This window comes from Sinocyclocheilus anshuiensis, unplaced genomic scaffold (genome assembly GCF_001515605.1).
Source record: "Sinocyclocheilus anshuiensis isolate Anshui unplaced genomic scaffold, SAMN03320099.WGS_v1.1 scaffold81, whole genome shotgun sequence".
NCBI classification, from domain to species: Eukaryota; Metazoa; Chordata; class Actinopteri; order Cypriniformes; family Cyprinidae; genus Sinocyclocheilus; species Sinocyclocheilus anshuiensis.
The window spans coordinates 236060-250864 of NW_015537945.1; the positions used below are offsets into that span (position 1 = coordinate 236060).

Here is a 14805-nt window from a genome sequence, read left to right on the forward strand (position 1 = left end):
AATACAGTACAATTAAATACTTGAAAATAGTACAACAATAAATGATAAATTATATACATGCAAAAGTTTAATTTAAAAAAAATATTTGAAACGTAGCGGAAAGTGGTGGAAAAGCTGCCAACTTACCTTACTATTATTTTGAAGTGTGGGAAATGTTTTGTATAAATCAGTTTGAAAATAGTACACGTTAGTTTTGATGACTTTACTATTCTTTTTTTTACTATTATCACCCTTTTAATAAAAAAAAAAAATATGGAATCAAATATTATTAGAAGTCTGAAAAGTATTGAGATATAAGTTTATCACATCTTTAATTCATACTGTACTAAGCATTCAAATATTTACTGGTCAAGTTAAATAACTTACGTCAAATATTTTGTTACATTATAATAATGTATTCATTTATCTGTCAAATATGTTTATGCCAACAGGCTAAAAGAAAAAAGAAAGAAGAGGCTGAAAATGCCAAAATACTAGAAACTGAAAAACGAATAAAGGTTTGTTGTTTGTTGTCTTTTTTTGTAGCGTTTGATTTACTGAATTATTTACTATGAGCAGTTTATCTCAATTTCTGATTCACCGTCTCTCCTTGCTGTATATTACATATGTTTACTAAAAAACAATGAAACCAATAAGAGTAAAGTCAGACACTGGTACAGAAATACACCATGTGAGTGATTGGATTTGACAGATAACCGCAATAATTGTTACAATTGAGCTATTATTCAGGTGAAATATTTGATGATACATTGTGTGTTTTATATGGTTAGAAACATTATAGGAAGCAAAAAATATGCCCTAATAAAAAAATAAATAAAAAAAATCAGAAACTGGACTAGTGCACATTTTTATAACCATTTGGGTGTGTTTCTGTGAGAGATTGAGTGAGACCTGAGACAGCAGCGGTACTCCATTTCTCATTTTACATTAACACTCATGTGCCCCTCGACTATACGCCTGTCAGTCAAAACCCAGGCATTTCAATATACCATGGAAATAAGTGGAGAAAATCCTATCTGTTTGACATCCCTCCATCTGCATCTCTTTCTCTCTCCCATCTCAGTAATGGAAAGAAGGAAATATTTGCGGGTTTTAATTTATTTTTATCTCTGTCTGAAGGAGAAGGAGCTGCGCAGACAGCAGGCCATCATCCTGAAGCACCAGGTATGAGCAGATGTCTTCAAAAAACAGTATTTCACTGAATAATGCCTCAGGTCTCTGCTGCTTTTATTCTTTTATGTGATTACTTGAAAGAAATAGTTGAATTCTGTCATTATTGTTGTAAGAATGATCTTTTTTTGGCTCAGCTATTGCTCTAAATGTATTGTGGGTAATCGGTCTACTGGGGAGTTGCTCAATAAGGTTGTATGCATTGATTTATTTACTCATTTTTGTTCTTGCCTTTGCCAACTCTCACTGGCAGGAATTGGAGAGACATAGACTAGATATGGTATGGGTATGTTTACTTTTCTACATCTAACACATTGTGAAATGCTTGTGATTCGGGTGTTTTGCTCCGTGTTGCATGTGCAACTGACTGCTTTGACTGCGCTTGCATTTCTCCTGCATGACACCCTGCTGAAGGAGACAGAAATGGGCTCTTTTCTGAAACTTAGTGAGCTGCCAATGTGGGAAGCATTTTTAGGCATCGTAGGAGACAGTCCTTGTTTATAGAGAAAGCATTCCCATAATGCATTGCAAGAAGAATGCATTGAAAAATCCATCAAAGATGGCAGACAAAATGAGAGAAATTATAGTAAACTAAGTGAATTCTAAGTGAATATAATTCATACAGCTGTGTTGTTTTAGTATTATTTATATGCTATTTTAGTATTTATTGATATTTTGAATGGGCTTTTATTTGTATATTTCCCGTTTTAATTTTATTTTTTGTAATTTTATGTGAATTTTTATTATTTTGTATTTTATTATTATTTTTAAAATATTATTCATTTATTGTTTTTGTTTTAATATTTTAGTTTTCGAAATTTTTAGTACTCCAACTTCTAATTTTCATTTAAGTTTTTTCTCTGTGTGTGTGTGTGTGTGTGTGTCTCCCTTAAAAGGTGTGTGTGTGTGATTTAAGCAGCTGATTGTGTCATCAAAGATGGCAGACAAAATGAGAGAAATTATAGTAAACTAAGTGAATTCTAAGTGAATATAATTCATACAGCTGTGTTGTTTTAGTATTATTTATATGCTATTTTAGTATTTATTGATATTTTGAATGGGCTTTTATTTGTATATTTCCCGTTTTAATTTTATTTTTTGTAATTTTATGTGAATTTTTATTATTTTGTATTTTATTATTATTTTTAAAATATTATTAATTTATTGTTTTTGTTTTAATATTTTAGTTTTCGAAATTTTTAGTACTCCAACTTCTAATTTTCATTTAAGTTTTTTCTCTGTGTGTGTGTGTGTGTGTGTGTCTCCCTTAAAAGGCAGCTCACTGTTTTGGAACAGAGCTGGAATCTGTTAACAGATATCAGTCACAATATTTCCATCTGTGTCGGTGGAAACTTGATTGTCTACGCTGCTTCATATCATCAAGTCTTCGACGCAATATCATAAACATTCATTCTGATTCTTGCTTGTTTTTCATTTGCGTGGCGTCTAGTGTTTGTGATCTTTGAGATCATCCAGGCCCTGAAGTGTACATGTTATTTTTGATTTAAAACGGCAATAAAATAATTTCCTACAAAGCTTTAAAGTGTCTCTCAGCAGCTGAAACAGTTTTCCGATTGGATCATTGTTTATGTTTTAAAGTCTGAAGTCTTTAAAGTTTAAATATTGTTATACTGAAGGAGTTCAGAGATTTCTGTGGACTCGTTCACGTCTTCCTCGTCGTCTCCTGTCTGTCCTGCACTAAAGACCTGTAGAAACCTGATGGTTAATATGTAACACCTGGAATAACTCACACTTCATCAAGATGTTTAGGAAGTGGAGGACTGAGCCGCGCTGGTTAACAGATCTGTTTTAGTTCTGCAGACTCTCAGCTCTTAACCTGCTGAAGCTTCACTAAATCTTCATGCTTCTGCAATTTTGTCATTTTGCAGTATACAATACATGTGTTGTGATTTTGTTTTTGTTCTTTCTTTTATTCTGTCTAAATAATGCTTTATTTCATTCTTTGTTTTGTTTCTCTTCTTTTTTGTTTTGCTAATTGTTGCTTATTTAGTTTATTCTTTCATTTGTTTTTATTACGTGTTTTTTTCTTTTTTGTATTCATTCTGTCTTTTATTTTATTTTTCTGTTTGTTTTATTTTTTTATTTTTTCTTGCTTTGCTTGTTTTTTTTATTTGTTTTTCCTATTTTTTCTGTCTTTTGTTTTCAGTGTTTTCATTTTTCTTTCATAAATGTAATTCTTTCTTTCTTGTATTTGCTTTCTCTTTTCTGTTTTATTTTTGTGTTCTCTTGACATTGTTAAATTAATTCTTTTGTTTTTATTTTTTCATCCTATTATTTGTTTGTTTACTTTTTTTCATTTTATTTCTTCTTGCTTTCATACGGTTTTATTTTGTTTTTATTTATTTCTGTAATTCATTATGTTTGTTACTTTGCTCATTTGTTCTCTTCTTTTGTGTGTTCTTTCGTTCTCTCCTGTGTAGTTTTGTTTCATTCTCTCCGTTCTTTCTCTGATGTCTGATGTTTGTTGTAGGAGCGGGAGAGACGTCGGCAGCATGTGATGTTGATGAAGGCGATAGAGGCCAGGAAGAAAGCTGAGGTGTGTTATACAGCTCCTTTTATCATTTCATCATTCTCTTTTCCTCCTTTCATCTCTTATTCTCAGTCTCCTCATCTCTCTGTCCTCCTCAGATCCTTCATCCATTCAATCATATAGACTATGAATGAGTAGATCAGTCTTTTGGCACACAAGGTTTGTCAAATCTTCTTAAATGTTTCCGCAGGAGAAAGAGCGACTGAAACAGGAGAAACGAGATGAGAAACGACTGAACAAGGAGCGCAAACTGGAGCTCAGACGGCTGGAGCTGGAGATGGCCAAAGAGCTGAACAAACCTAATGAAGACATGTGTCTGTCAGACCATACGGTGAATCACAGCAGCCACTGAATCCTTCTTACACAGAACCAAATAAAAAGTGCATAATTTCTGCACAATTAGTGGCACCAAATGAAATTGCACAAATCTGACGTAGGGTTTTCCTGTATACTACCAACCAAATGTTTTGAATAATTACATGTCTTATTTTTTTTTGCTGCATTTGCTCAAAAATTCAGTAAAAACTGTAAAATTGTGAAATATTACATTTTAAAATAACTTTCTATGTGAATATATGTTAAAATCTAATTTACTCGTATGATCAAAGCTGAATTTTCAGCATCATTACTCCAGTCTTCACTGTCACATGATCTTCAGAAATCATTCTAATATGCTGATTTGCTGCTCAATAAACATTTCTGATTATCAATGTTGAAAACAGTTGTGCTGCTTCATATTTTTGTGGAAATCATGATACCTTTTTATTTCAACAGACATTAGTACTTTTGTTCATCAAGGATGTATTAAATTAATCAAAAGTGACAGTAAAGACATTTATAATGTTACAAAAGATTTCTGTTGTAAGCAGCAAAAAAGTTTTCAACATTGATAATAATAAAGAACCATTATCAGTAATTTAGCACCAATAATAATTAATCAATTCTAATCAGATGAAATTCAATCAGCATTATAGACTGATTTCTGAAGGATCATGTGACACTGAAGACTGGAGTAATGATGCTGAAAATTCAGCTTTGATCACAGCAATAAATTACATTTTAACATATATTCACATAGAAAGCAGTTATTTTAAATTGTAATAATATTTAAATATTTTTTACTGCAATTTTAATCAAATAAATGCTGCCTTGGTGAGCAGTAGAGACTTCTTTTAAAACATTTAAAAAAAACTTGATTATCCCAAACTTTTGACCGGCAGTGTATATGACAATCAAATATCCCAAAAATCACTCACCTAGCAACATAAGAACCACCAAGACTTAGTAGCAACCATCCAGAACACCATAGCAACCACAGACACATAATAGTCACATAACCATTCAATAGTAATCTGCTGTTCTTGAATGAATTCAGTGTGTACGTGTGTTTCTCTCCATGTGCAGCCTCTGCCAGCGCTGTCACGGATAGCGGGTCTGCTGTTGCCGGGAGGATGTTTCTCAGACTGTCTTATGGTCATGCAGTTCCTGCGCTGCTTTGGAAAGGTCCTGGGGTTTGACCTCAGCACTGACGTGCCGTCACTCAGCGTGCTGCAGGCAGGGCTTCTGAATGTGGGTGACAGCATGGGCTTCATCCAGGACCTGCTGGTGCGCATGCTGTCTGCTGCTGTTTGTGACCCAGGACTCCCTGCAGGACACAGGGTGAGACCCTGATAAATTGAACATTCACTTCAGTGGTATGAGATGGCTGGAAGCTTTCAACTGATTTCCTACTGATCTCTCACCAACTGAACTGTAGTGAGCAAACTTTGAGCTGCACTATTCTAGATAAACTGAAAATCACAATTTTGATCTCAAATAGAGATCACAGTTCTCCCACGATTCTGAACTAAACAAAATAATGTGACAAAATATTAATTGCTGCAGTCTATAAAAGTGTTTCATTAATTTGAATGAATTATTAAACATTTTAATATATATGTATTTAAAATGTAATATATTTAATACACAATATTATGAAAACGTGGTTTGAGCGAATGATTCAATGGCTCACTCAAAAATACTTCACTTGTTTCATTACTGGATGAATCAGCGTTGTTGAAAAAAATCTCTTGAATGAATGATTCGGTGACAAATTCATTTTTTAAACGTGGCGAAACAATGCAATCGACACAAACGTTATTTGAAGCGGCAGTTACTTTCAAAAGGGGATTTGCTCTCTTTTGATCGCTACCATAGACTTCAATGTTTATATCTGAACTATAAATCCTCGAATGCTTTTCGTGCCGAATTTTCACTTTCAGTGTGAAAAGGCCTTAACTTTCATCCCAGTATTTCTGTGATGATATGAATGACTGTAAGATAGTAATAATACTGTGTAATTGAAAAGACTTTTTGTGAAGCTGTTTCTTACCCAAACATGGTAACTGCTCTCTCTGTGTCAGCGGCAGCGCAAACGCAGATTTGAATGCTCCAGTTTTTCAAAGGTTTAATAAACACGAGCGAATCGTTGTCAATTAAAAATTTGGGATCGCATGGGTTTTTTGAGATCACGATCGTGCAGCCCTAGTCAAATAATTTCAAATATAGTGAACTGGTTACCTCACGTGAATATGTTCTTAGATTTGTGTTGGATGTTATCTTTGGAATGGAAATATTGATATTTTGTTTGTAAAACATCATACTTTCTTCACTTATTTCAGTTAATCTCATAAAACTAGCGAGCTAAGCCAGTAGTAGTACTGACAGTGTCGTGTAAACATGACTGAAGACACGAAAAGCGGAGGCACAGACAAACCTATTCAATTGAGTGAATCATTTACGCTGGAACCGCTCCGATTGATTCAAACTCGTGACTCCAATCATTCATTTCAAGCTATTCAAAAGAGCCATTCATTTAAAAATTTCAACATCGCTTGTACGTTTAGTGATGGGTGAAACGGAGCTTTTCGAAACTCTGAATCAGTTTGCGTCACACAATGATTCACTGTTTTGAAGCGCTCCAATCGGATCGTGAATCATTTAATTCAGATTGGGACTTTGATTTTGATTCAGGACAGGACTTCAGAGTGCTTTTTAATTTATTTATTTGTTTCAGATCATCGCGAATCATTTTGATTTAGATGGGAAGTCCCGTTCTGAAATGTTGGTTCGCGAATCATTATTCAGATTGGGACTACGGAGCGTGGATCGCGGATCATTTGGTGCGGGTTCGCGAATCATTTGTTTCAGAACGGGACTTTTGTGTGGGCTCGCAAATCTTTTGATTCAGATCGGGACTTCGGAGCGTGGATCTTTTTTTTTTTTAAACAGTACAAAACATCAAACCATTAAGGCAGTACAGTTATAAAAATAAAAGAAAGAAAGAATACACAAATACAAATCCTTTAAGAAAATTAACCATGGTTTTATTATAGTAAAAAGTGTTTTTTTTGTGTGTAACCACAGTTATACTGTAAATATCATGGTTAAACTATGGCAAACATGGAGACTTACACCGTGTCCTAGCTACACGCGCCGCGACACGCGATAAAAGGTATCTTTTCCATGTTAATTAGAGTTTTTGTCCTAACTAGCCACAACGGCGACACATGAAATTTGTATTTTAGAAACGGTTTCTATTTCTGCAAACTAATGACAGTGATTATCTCAGTTACAGATTATGTGCTTTATTCAAAGTTAAATGTGAGTTTTAATGTCATATTGCGTGGCATTTATAGCCATACTGAAAACAACAACAGATAGTTTACTTAATAAGATCTTGAAAATAAATAAAAGCAAAGATGTACGTTAAAACTGTGACTCACTGCGAACCGACAAGCATATTCCATAACAAAGATGGTATGTCACTCTGTATGTACATTTAATAATGTTAAAAAGGTTTAGTATTTATGAATTGGATTATAAACTTATCCATTTCGTTGTGAGTGCAGAGCGCTTCCAGAGAGAGCCAGCCCACTAACGCTTCTGATTTGCTGTGATATTTGATTGATTCTGTCGCGTTGCGTCTGGTGTTGACGTTTTGTTGTTATGGGGGGTGTCATAAAGCACAGCAGTAATCAGTGGTTATTTTTATATTTACTTGTATTTTATTTTTACAAAAAAGGAAAATTGCCTGAAAAGCAAAACAGTAATTGATTGTCAATAAACATGATTTGATCTCATATTTTGTCATTTTATTTCTTTTTCTCATTTGAAGGTCCTAAAATCAGCACAGAATATGTGTAAAAATCTGTCTGATCCTATAGTATTCCCTCGTGCTCCGTTCCTGCTGCTCTTCTTCAAGCTGAATATCTCCAATAAAGAGCAAGAATTCAGTTCAGCCCCTCAGCAGATTCTCTGCACTAATCTTACATGCGTTCACAGTCTTAATAAAAAGCCTCTTGCCCGCCTTAAACTCCTAAATGAAACGATTTAACCGTGCCTTTAGATTATCATTAATATATTCAGTTCTGTTTGAACGTATTAACTCGCTGCCTTTGTCACACTGAATTCCTCATTGCATCACTCTGTTCTTTTGTTTGGATGTTTTGAACACTTCAGGCTAAGACGGCTCTGGGAGACCATGTGACTAACGTCGGCCTGAACCGGGACAATGTGTCCGAGGTGCTGCAGATCTATATGGAAGCTCACTGTGGACAGACTGAACTGGCACCGCTGGCCGAGAGCTTGAAGACCAAAGCTTTCCAGGCCCACACGCCGTCTCAGAAAGCCTCCATGCTGGCCTTCCTGGGCAATGAGCTGTCCTGCAGCAAGAGTGTGGTCAGGTGCGCATCTCGCTTCATTAGCTCTGCATATTTACGGTGGAAGTGGAGTGGAAAACTGATGCTGCACTAGAGAATGGACCAGGCAAAATGTCCATATAAATTGTGCAATGGCAGAAATATATATACCGGTACTTTAAGGGCACTTTTCCTGCATTTTTTTAATTTTACCTTTCGTTTAGTGTGTAATATAGCTATTTGTGCATGTAATTGATCTGCAAAGTTAAAAAGTCAACACCAAAGGAAGTTGAACAGAAAACACTTGCCTGAAATGCCTTGTTTATAGTGCTGTCATTATTTATTTGACTTTGATACATCATGTTACACAGCATAATGCCCGCCCACTTGCTGAAGAATATGAAAAATGTGAAATATAGGTTTTTGTTTGTTTTTTGTTTTTTGCTTTCTTACTTTAAATCACATGAATGTTTTCTAGCAGACCCCAAACATAAAATTAAAACAAGAAGGAAAAAATATTTCTAAATTATACATATTAAAGTGCCTATGTTATGCTCCTTTGCAAGTCTAAATTAGCATAATACGGGCACTTTAATATTAACTTGTTTTAACTTGTCTTGTTAACAATCTTGTTTTAACCACAAACCTAATGTAATTTTATATAATGTAAAAATGTAATTTTTGTAATTTAAGGATTTTTATACAGTTTTTACCAAGCAAACAATGGTCGTTACAATATAATAACCATTTTTTCCTTAATATTTTCCAGTAAAACAATGTGTGCGCGTGTATATATATATATATATATGTGTGTAACAGAGAGGCAGTGGCGTTAGGATCCATGTGCAGCTTTATTAGTTCACAAGGCAGGTCATACAGGCATAAATCGTTAACTGGCGTTAGAAACAACGAAGGCTGGGCAGAATCGTAAACAGTGTTCGTAATAAGGGTCGAGGCAGGCGGCAGACAATCAATGGCATGAATCAACAAGGCAGGCAGGGTCAGAATAGGTAGGCAGCAAGCAATCGTAAACAGGTAAACAGTCCAGGTAATCAACAGGTATTCAACACAGGGAAAATGCTCAGAAATGTCTGCAAGGCAAAACAAGACTTCGCAATGAGAGCAGGGAAGGCACCGTTTAAATAGACCGGGCAATAGGAAACACCTGTGCAGGTGATTAGTCTCTGGCATGGGGCATTGTGGGAATTGGAGTCCGAAGGGATCGCTCTGTACTCCGGTGATGGTTCCCTCTGGTGGTGATCGGAGGGAGCCACAGAGGCTGAATTTGTGACAGTTCCCTTGTCCGATGGACTGCTCTCTGGAGATGAACATAGGTAGAGACCAGTCGACAATGGCTGGTACCTTCTTGTCGTCCATGGCCACCCCTCTTGAACTGATCACGTATCCGAGGAATGATACTGTCTCCTGATTGAAACTCACACTTCTCGGCTTTGGCATATAGCTGGTGGCTGATGAGACGTTGTAAGACCGCCCGGACCTGCTTGACATGATCCTCGTACGACTCTGAGTAAATTAGGATGTCGTCAATGTAAACAATGACCCAGCGATTTAACATGTCTCTGAACACATGATTGATGAAGGCCTGGAACACTGAAGGACTGTTGGCAAACCCGAAAGGCATAACATAATATTCGTAGTGTATAAATAAAATATACACACACATGCATGCATACACACATTGTTTTACTGGAAAATGCTAAAGGAAAAATGGTTATTATATTGTAACGACCATTGTTTGCTTAGTGTTTTTCCAGTAAAATAATATAAATTATATTATATTATTATAATATAAAAAAAGGTATCATGTGAGATGCATGCACAATATTTACATTTTCTTTGTCCTCTTTGCACAGTGAGATCGACAAAAACATTGACAGTATGACTAACCTGCGACGAGACAAATGGGTGATCGAGGGGAACTTACGGAAGTAAGACACTTGTTTACACATCACATAAACACACATACAGTATTTACTTACTGATCTTACTGTATATAATGCAAACACACATCACATTTCACTTAGTGGTCGCTAGTCTTCCCGTGGTCCATAATACACAGTTCACTATTTTGAATATAACAAATATAAAGATACACTATTGCAATTTCATTCACCTTGCATTTTGATATTCAACAATATTTTGCTGCCTTTGCACTGTGGGTTCCTTCAGAAAATGCCGATGTAGTTATAATTTGATTATGATACTCTGTTCAGCTAGATTGTAATGCATAATTTTTTGGGTTATTATTTTTCAGACTGAGAAGCATCTATGCTAAGAGGACGGGAAAGCGAGAGAGCAGCGTTGGAGGAGAGGAGGGTCAGTCCACCAGTACGCCTGCGAACAGCCGTAAACGCAAGCGCAAAGGAGGGGAGAGTGATGAAGATGATGAGGAAGATGATGACAGCGATGAACAGGGAGAGGAGGATGAGGATGAAGATGATTTTGGTGGGAAGAAAGGAAAAAAAGCAGAAGCATGTGATGATGAGGTAGAGTGCTTTTTTTTTTCTTTGGTGAAAAAAAATATAGAAATGAAAAAGAAAGCCAAAATATTAAATGCCATGCATGATTGTTTACAGAGTAATCCACTATTTTGTAGAGAGGGGGCTAAAATTGGCACCTGAGATTTGGATCCAAATTGCAGGGTGGGAAAATTTACTTTATAAAGATGCCACTCAGCATCATTGTTATTTATATTATATATGTTATTTTTTACACAGAGATTGGTAGGTCTGCTAGTAAAATCTGTTGACTTTAGCGATACTTGTTGCAATAAATACCAATGGTGACAGTCCAAAATTTGGAAAAAGCACTTTTTCCCCAAAGTTGGCATGCCTTTAACTCAAAAAGTATTAAAGATATCTTAATATCCTTGTAGATTTTGATTCTTGACAAAATTCTTTCAATATCCTCATTTTTATGGCCCTACATGGTTAATTCCCAGAGAGATGGAGATTTTGATGTGGCTTTGTGTACAGATTGTTGAATTTTACAATGGCTGAAGACCAAATGTGGTCACTTTGCATGTAGGTAATACTTATCTATTTATTTTCCTTCTTAATATTCAAAAATATTAGCTGGGGAAGTTTCTGAAATTTGATTGATTTGACACTGATAGTGTTGCTTTCGTCAACGAAAATTATGACTAAATATCGTCGTCAACGAACCTTTATCACGTGACGAAGACGAGACGCAACGTAAATGCTGGTCATGTGACGATGACTATAATTAAATGTATAATGCAATATTGTTGACGAATAAAAACGAGACTAAATGTGGTTTACAAAATAAAAACTATGCTAAAATGTCTCTTCATTTTCGTTGACCAAAACGAGACGAAACGAAATGTTATAACGTTATTAGACGAAAATAGTCATGGATAATTCTGACTTATTAGACTAAGACTAAAATGCTCAGACTTTTAGTTGACTAAAACTTGACTAGACTAAAAAGAGTATGAACGTGACTAAAACTAATAAAAACTAAAATGACAGCTTCACACAAAGACTAGACTAAAACTAAAATTAAAACAGGCCGCCAAAAACAACACTAGACACGGAAAGACCCTAATGTACAGTATGTGTTCAAAATGCATTCATCTGACATTAGATTTTCAGTCATTTTTTTAGTTTAGTTTTAGTAATGGTCTCTTTTTTGCACTGAGAAGGAGGTTTTGAGCTCTAAAAGTTGTTTGCTATGTTTTTATGGAACGAAAACTAATTTCTCAAAAGAAAATTGAACTCGTCATGATGTTTTAGCAGCATGTCAGCAGTTCTTGGTCTTGTTTTGCAGGATGAAGGTGATCAAATCACAAGCATTGAGGAGCTGGAGAGACAGATTGAGAAGCTCAGCAAGGTAAATGAACATCAGATTTTGGATCTTAAACATGTTTTTGTCAAGTATCCTATTTAATACATCAGGCTTTTGTGGCTCATATAGGATGAAATACTGAGAATATGGAGGAAAAAACAGCTCAGTTTTATTGAGAGGCCCAAACTGAGCAAAAATAGCAATTTTGTGAAGATGCTGATATTTATATGGCCAAAAAGCAAGATTAAATTCTGATGCTTGTACCGTAAATCGATGAGATCTTTATAACAGTATAGCAGAATACTTGCATAAAATGATATAAATATCATTTAGATGCCTTCGAAAGGTCTGTATGAATAAATCTAACAGTCAGTCCTTTTCTTAGTGACTGTATGTTATTACATCAGCGCAAAATGCATAACCAACCAAACAATGCATAAGAGATATAGAACAAAAATCTTGTTATTGTATGTCATCTGTAGAGGACATCAGGAATCAGTTATTAAGAAAATGAAGGCAAGACACCACAGGCAAAATCTCATTAAATTCATTAAAAACAAACGTCCTCTATAGAGGACAAAAAGGAATAGCTGGCTCCCAGGAGGATAACATGCCTATACTTGCTTTAACTAAATGTATTCTGCTGAATGTGTGGCGATATGACAGATTCATTACTTGTCCACTTGCATATTTCCAAACATTTTTAATAAAGAAAGATAAAGTAGAATACATCTGTCTTATTGATTCTCTTCCAGCAACAGACTCAGATCCGTCGGAAGCTGTTCGAGGCCTCTCATTCCCTGCGCTCCGTGATGTTCGGTCAGGACCGTTATAAGCGACGCTACTGGGTTCTGCCGCAGTGTGGCGGGATCTTTGTGGAGGGACTGGAGAGCGGAGAGGGTGAGAGAATGAGGCTGAATAAGATCATAATGTGAAGACAAAGGCATCTTCTGAAGGAAGGATCGGTCAAGATTACAGGATATGACAGAAACCGGGTTGAATGTTTTAAACCGAAAAAGATAGTGTTGCTGTATTAAAGCAATAGTTGAGAAAAATTCTATTCTTTCATGATTTACTCACTCCAAATCTAGTTGAATTGCCTATAAAAACTATACAATACTTTTTTTAAACTTTTTTTAAGCTTTCAAACAAGACTGTCAAGCCATCATTTAGAGCAGGGTTCCTCAATTAGTTTTCGCCGAGGGCTGAATTCTGCCAACAATACCAAGCCAAGGGCCACTGACCTATATATATATATATATCATCACAGAAATAAATTACATTTTAAAGTATATTCAAATAAGAAAACTTTCTTTTAAATTGTAATATTATTATACAATATTACTGTTTTTTTGTACTGTATTTTTGATCAAACAAATGCTGCCTTGGTGTGCAGTAGAGACTTTTTTATAAAAAAATAAAATAAAAAAAAGCCTAATTATTCCAAACTTTTGACTGGTAGTTTATATATACACATATATAATATATAAATAATATACAAGTAATATTATGGTATATAAGAAAAATATAAGCAATACTTATATTAATTGATATAAAATATTTTTATTATTTACTTCTTTTAATTTTCAGGGAATATGACCATGACTACTAGACTTTTTTTTAATTTTTTTTTAACATGGTCAGTTATTTTATTGAAACAAACCTTTGTATAAATGTGCTGCTGCTGATGATGATGATGATATATTGTGCTCCTTCAGGTCCTGAGGAATTGCAGAGAGAGCGTGAGAGGACAAAGAACGCTCACCTCGTCCAGGTCAAAGAGGAACCTGATGAAAAATACGGCACCGCTGAGAGGAAACAAGAACCTCCGCAGGATGTAGATTCTCTCAACCTCTTCCTGCAGAAACCGGATTCTTTCTCCAAGCTCAACAAGCTGTTGGAAGTGGCTAAGATGTCTTCTGAGGTCTCTTGTCACCAATACAGCAGCCCAAAACAGCAGACTACATTACGCAGAACACCTAACCATGTTGTTAAACCTGATCTCAGTGATTCTTGTCTCCTCAACAACACCTACCTCACTAATGCCCAACAGCAGATCTGTAGCGAGCAGCTTTATAAGGTTCTGACAGAGAGAAACGCTCACTGGTTCAGTCTGCTGCCTCGCTCTCCATGTGATGTCTCGTCTCTGACTGAAGGTCCACATTCAGCATCATCTTCCTCACCACAGACCACAGCGGTCTCTGCCGACCCCTACAGCGCTGCGCGGATCAATAACTTTTCATTAGCAGCACTGCAGGTATGATCGTGTAGACCAGGGATTTTTTTATTTTGTCAGACAAACCCCTTAAACGTAAAATGGTTATTTAAAACCCTCCTGAGATTTTAGGTTTATATTCCATAATTTAACATCACATTTGCATTTCCATGGTTCTCGGATGTTGATTAATGGTCACATGACATGCAAGTAAACAGATAAAATATTAAATTTTTTTAGCAAGTGTGTTTATTTTAAATGTATTTATATATCATTATATATATGGGTACACCTATATAAGGCTTTATTATTATTATTATTATAATAATTAAAAGTATTATTATTATTTTATTGTTATCTTG

The 14805-nt window shown here is 35.3% G+C and overlaps 1 protein-coding gene across 6 annotated transcripts in view; it reads left to right on the plus strand.

Moving 5' to 3' along the window:
* Window positions 1–14805, plus strand: part of LOC107663866 (bromodomain adjacent to zinc finger domain protein 2B-like) — a 99032-nt gene that overhangs the window by 72649 nt on the left and 11578 nt on the right. For 4 of the 6 annotated variants that reach the window (XM_016454239.1, XM_016454273.1, XM_016454264.1 and 1 more), the window contains exons 18-29: window positions 432–497; window positions 1120–1164; window positions 1424–1450; window positions 3662–3727; window positions 3912–4052; window positions 5126–5380; window positions 8222–8445; window positions 10275–10349; window positions 10676–10907; window positions 12211–12273; window positions 12984–13128; window positions 13947–14485. In XM_016454239.1, coding sequence (XP_016309725.1) covers window positions 432–497; window positions 1120–1164; window positions 1424–1450; window positions 3662–3727; window positions 3912–4052; window positions 5126–5380; window positions 8222–8445; window positions 10275–10349; window positions 10676–10907; window positions 12211–12273; window positions 12984–13128; window positions 13947–14485 — 1878 coding nt within the window. The remainder of the gene's footprint in view (window positions 1–431; window positions 498–1119; window positions 1165–1423; window positions 1451–3661; window positions 3728–3911; window positions 4053–5125; window positions 5381–8221; window positions 8446–10274; window positions 10350–10675; window positions 10908–12210; window positions 12274–12983; window positions 13129–13946; window positions 14486–14805) is intronic. The other 2 variants (XM_016454255.1, XM_016454282.1) reach the window with 1 other exon arrangement.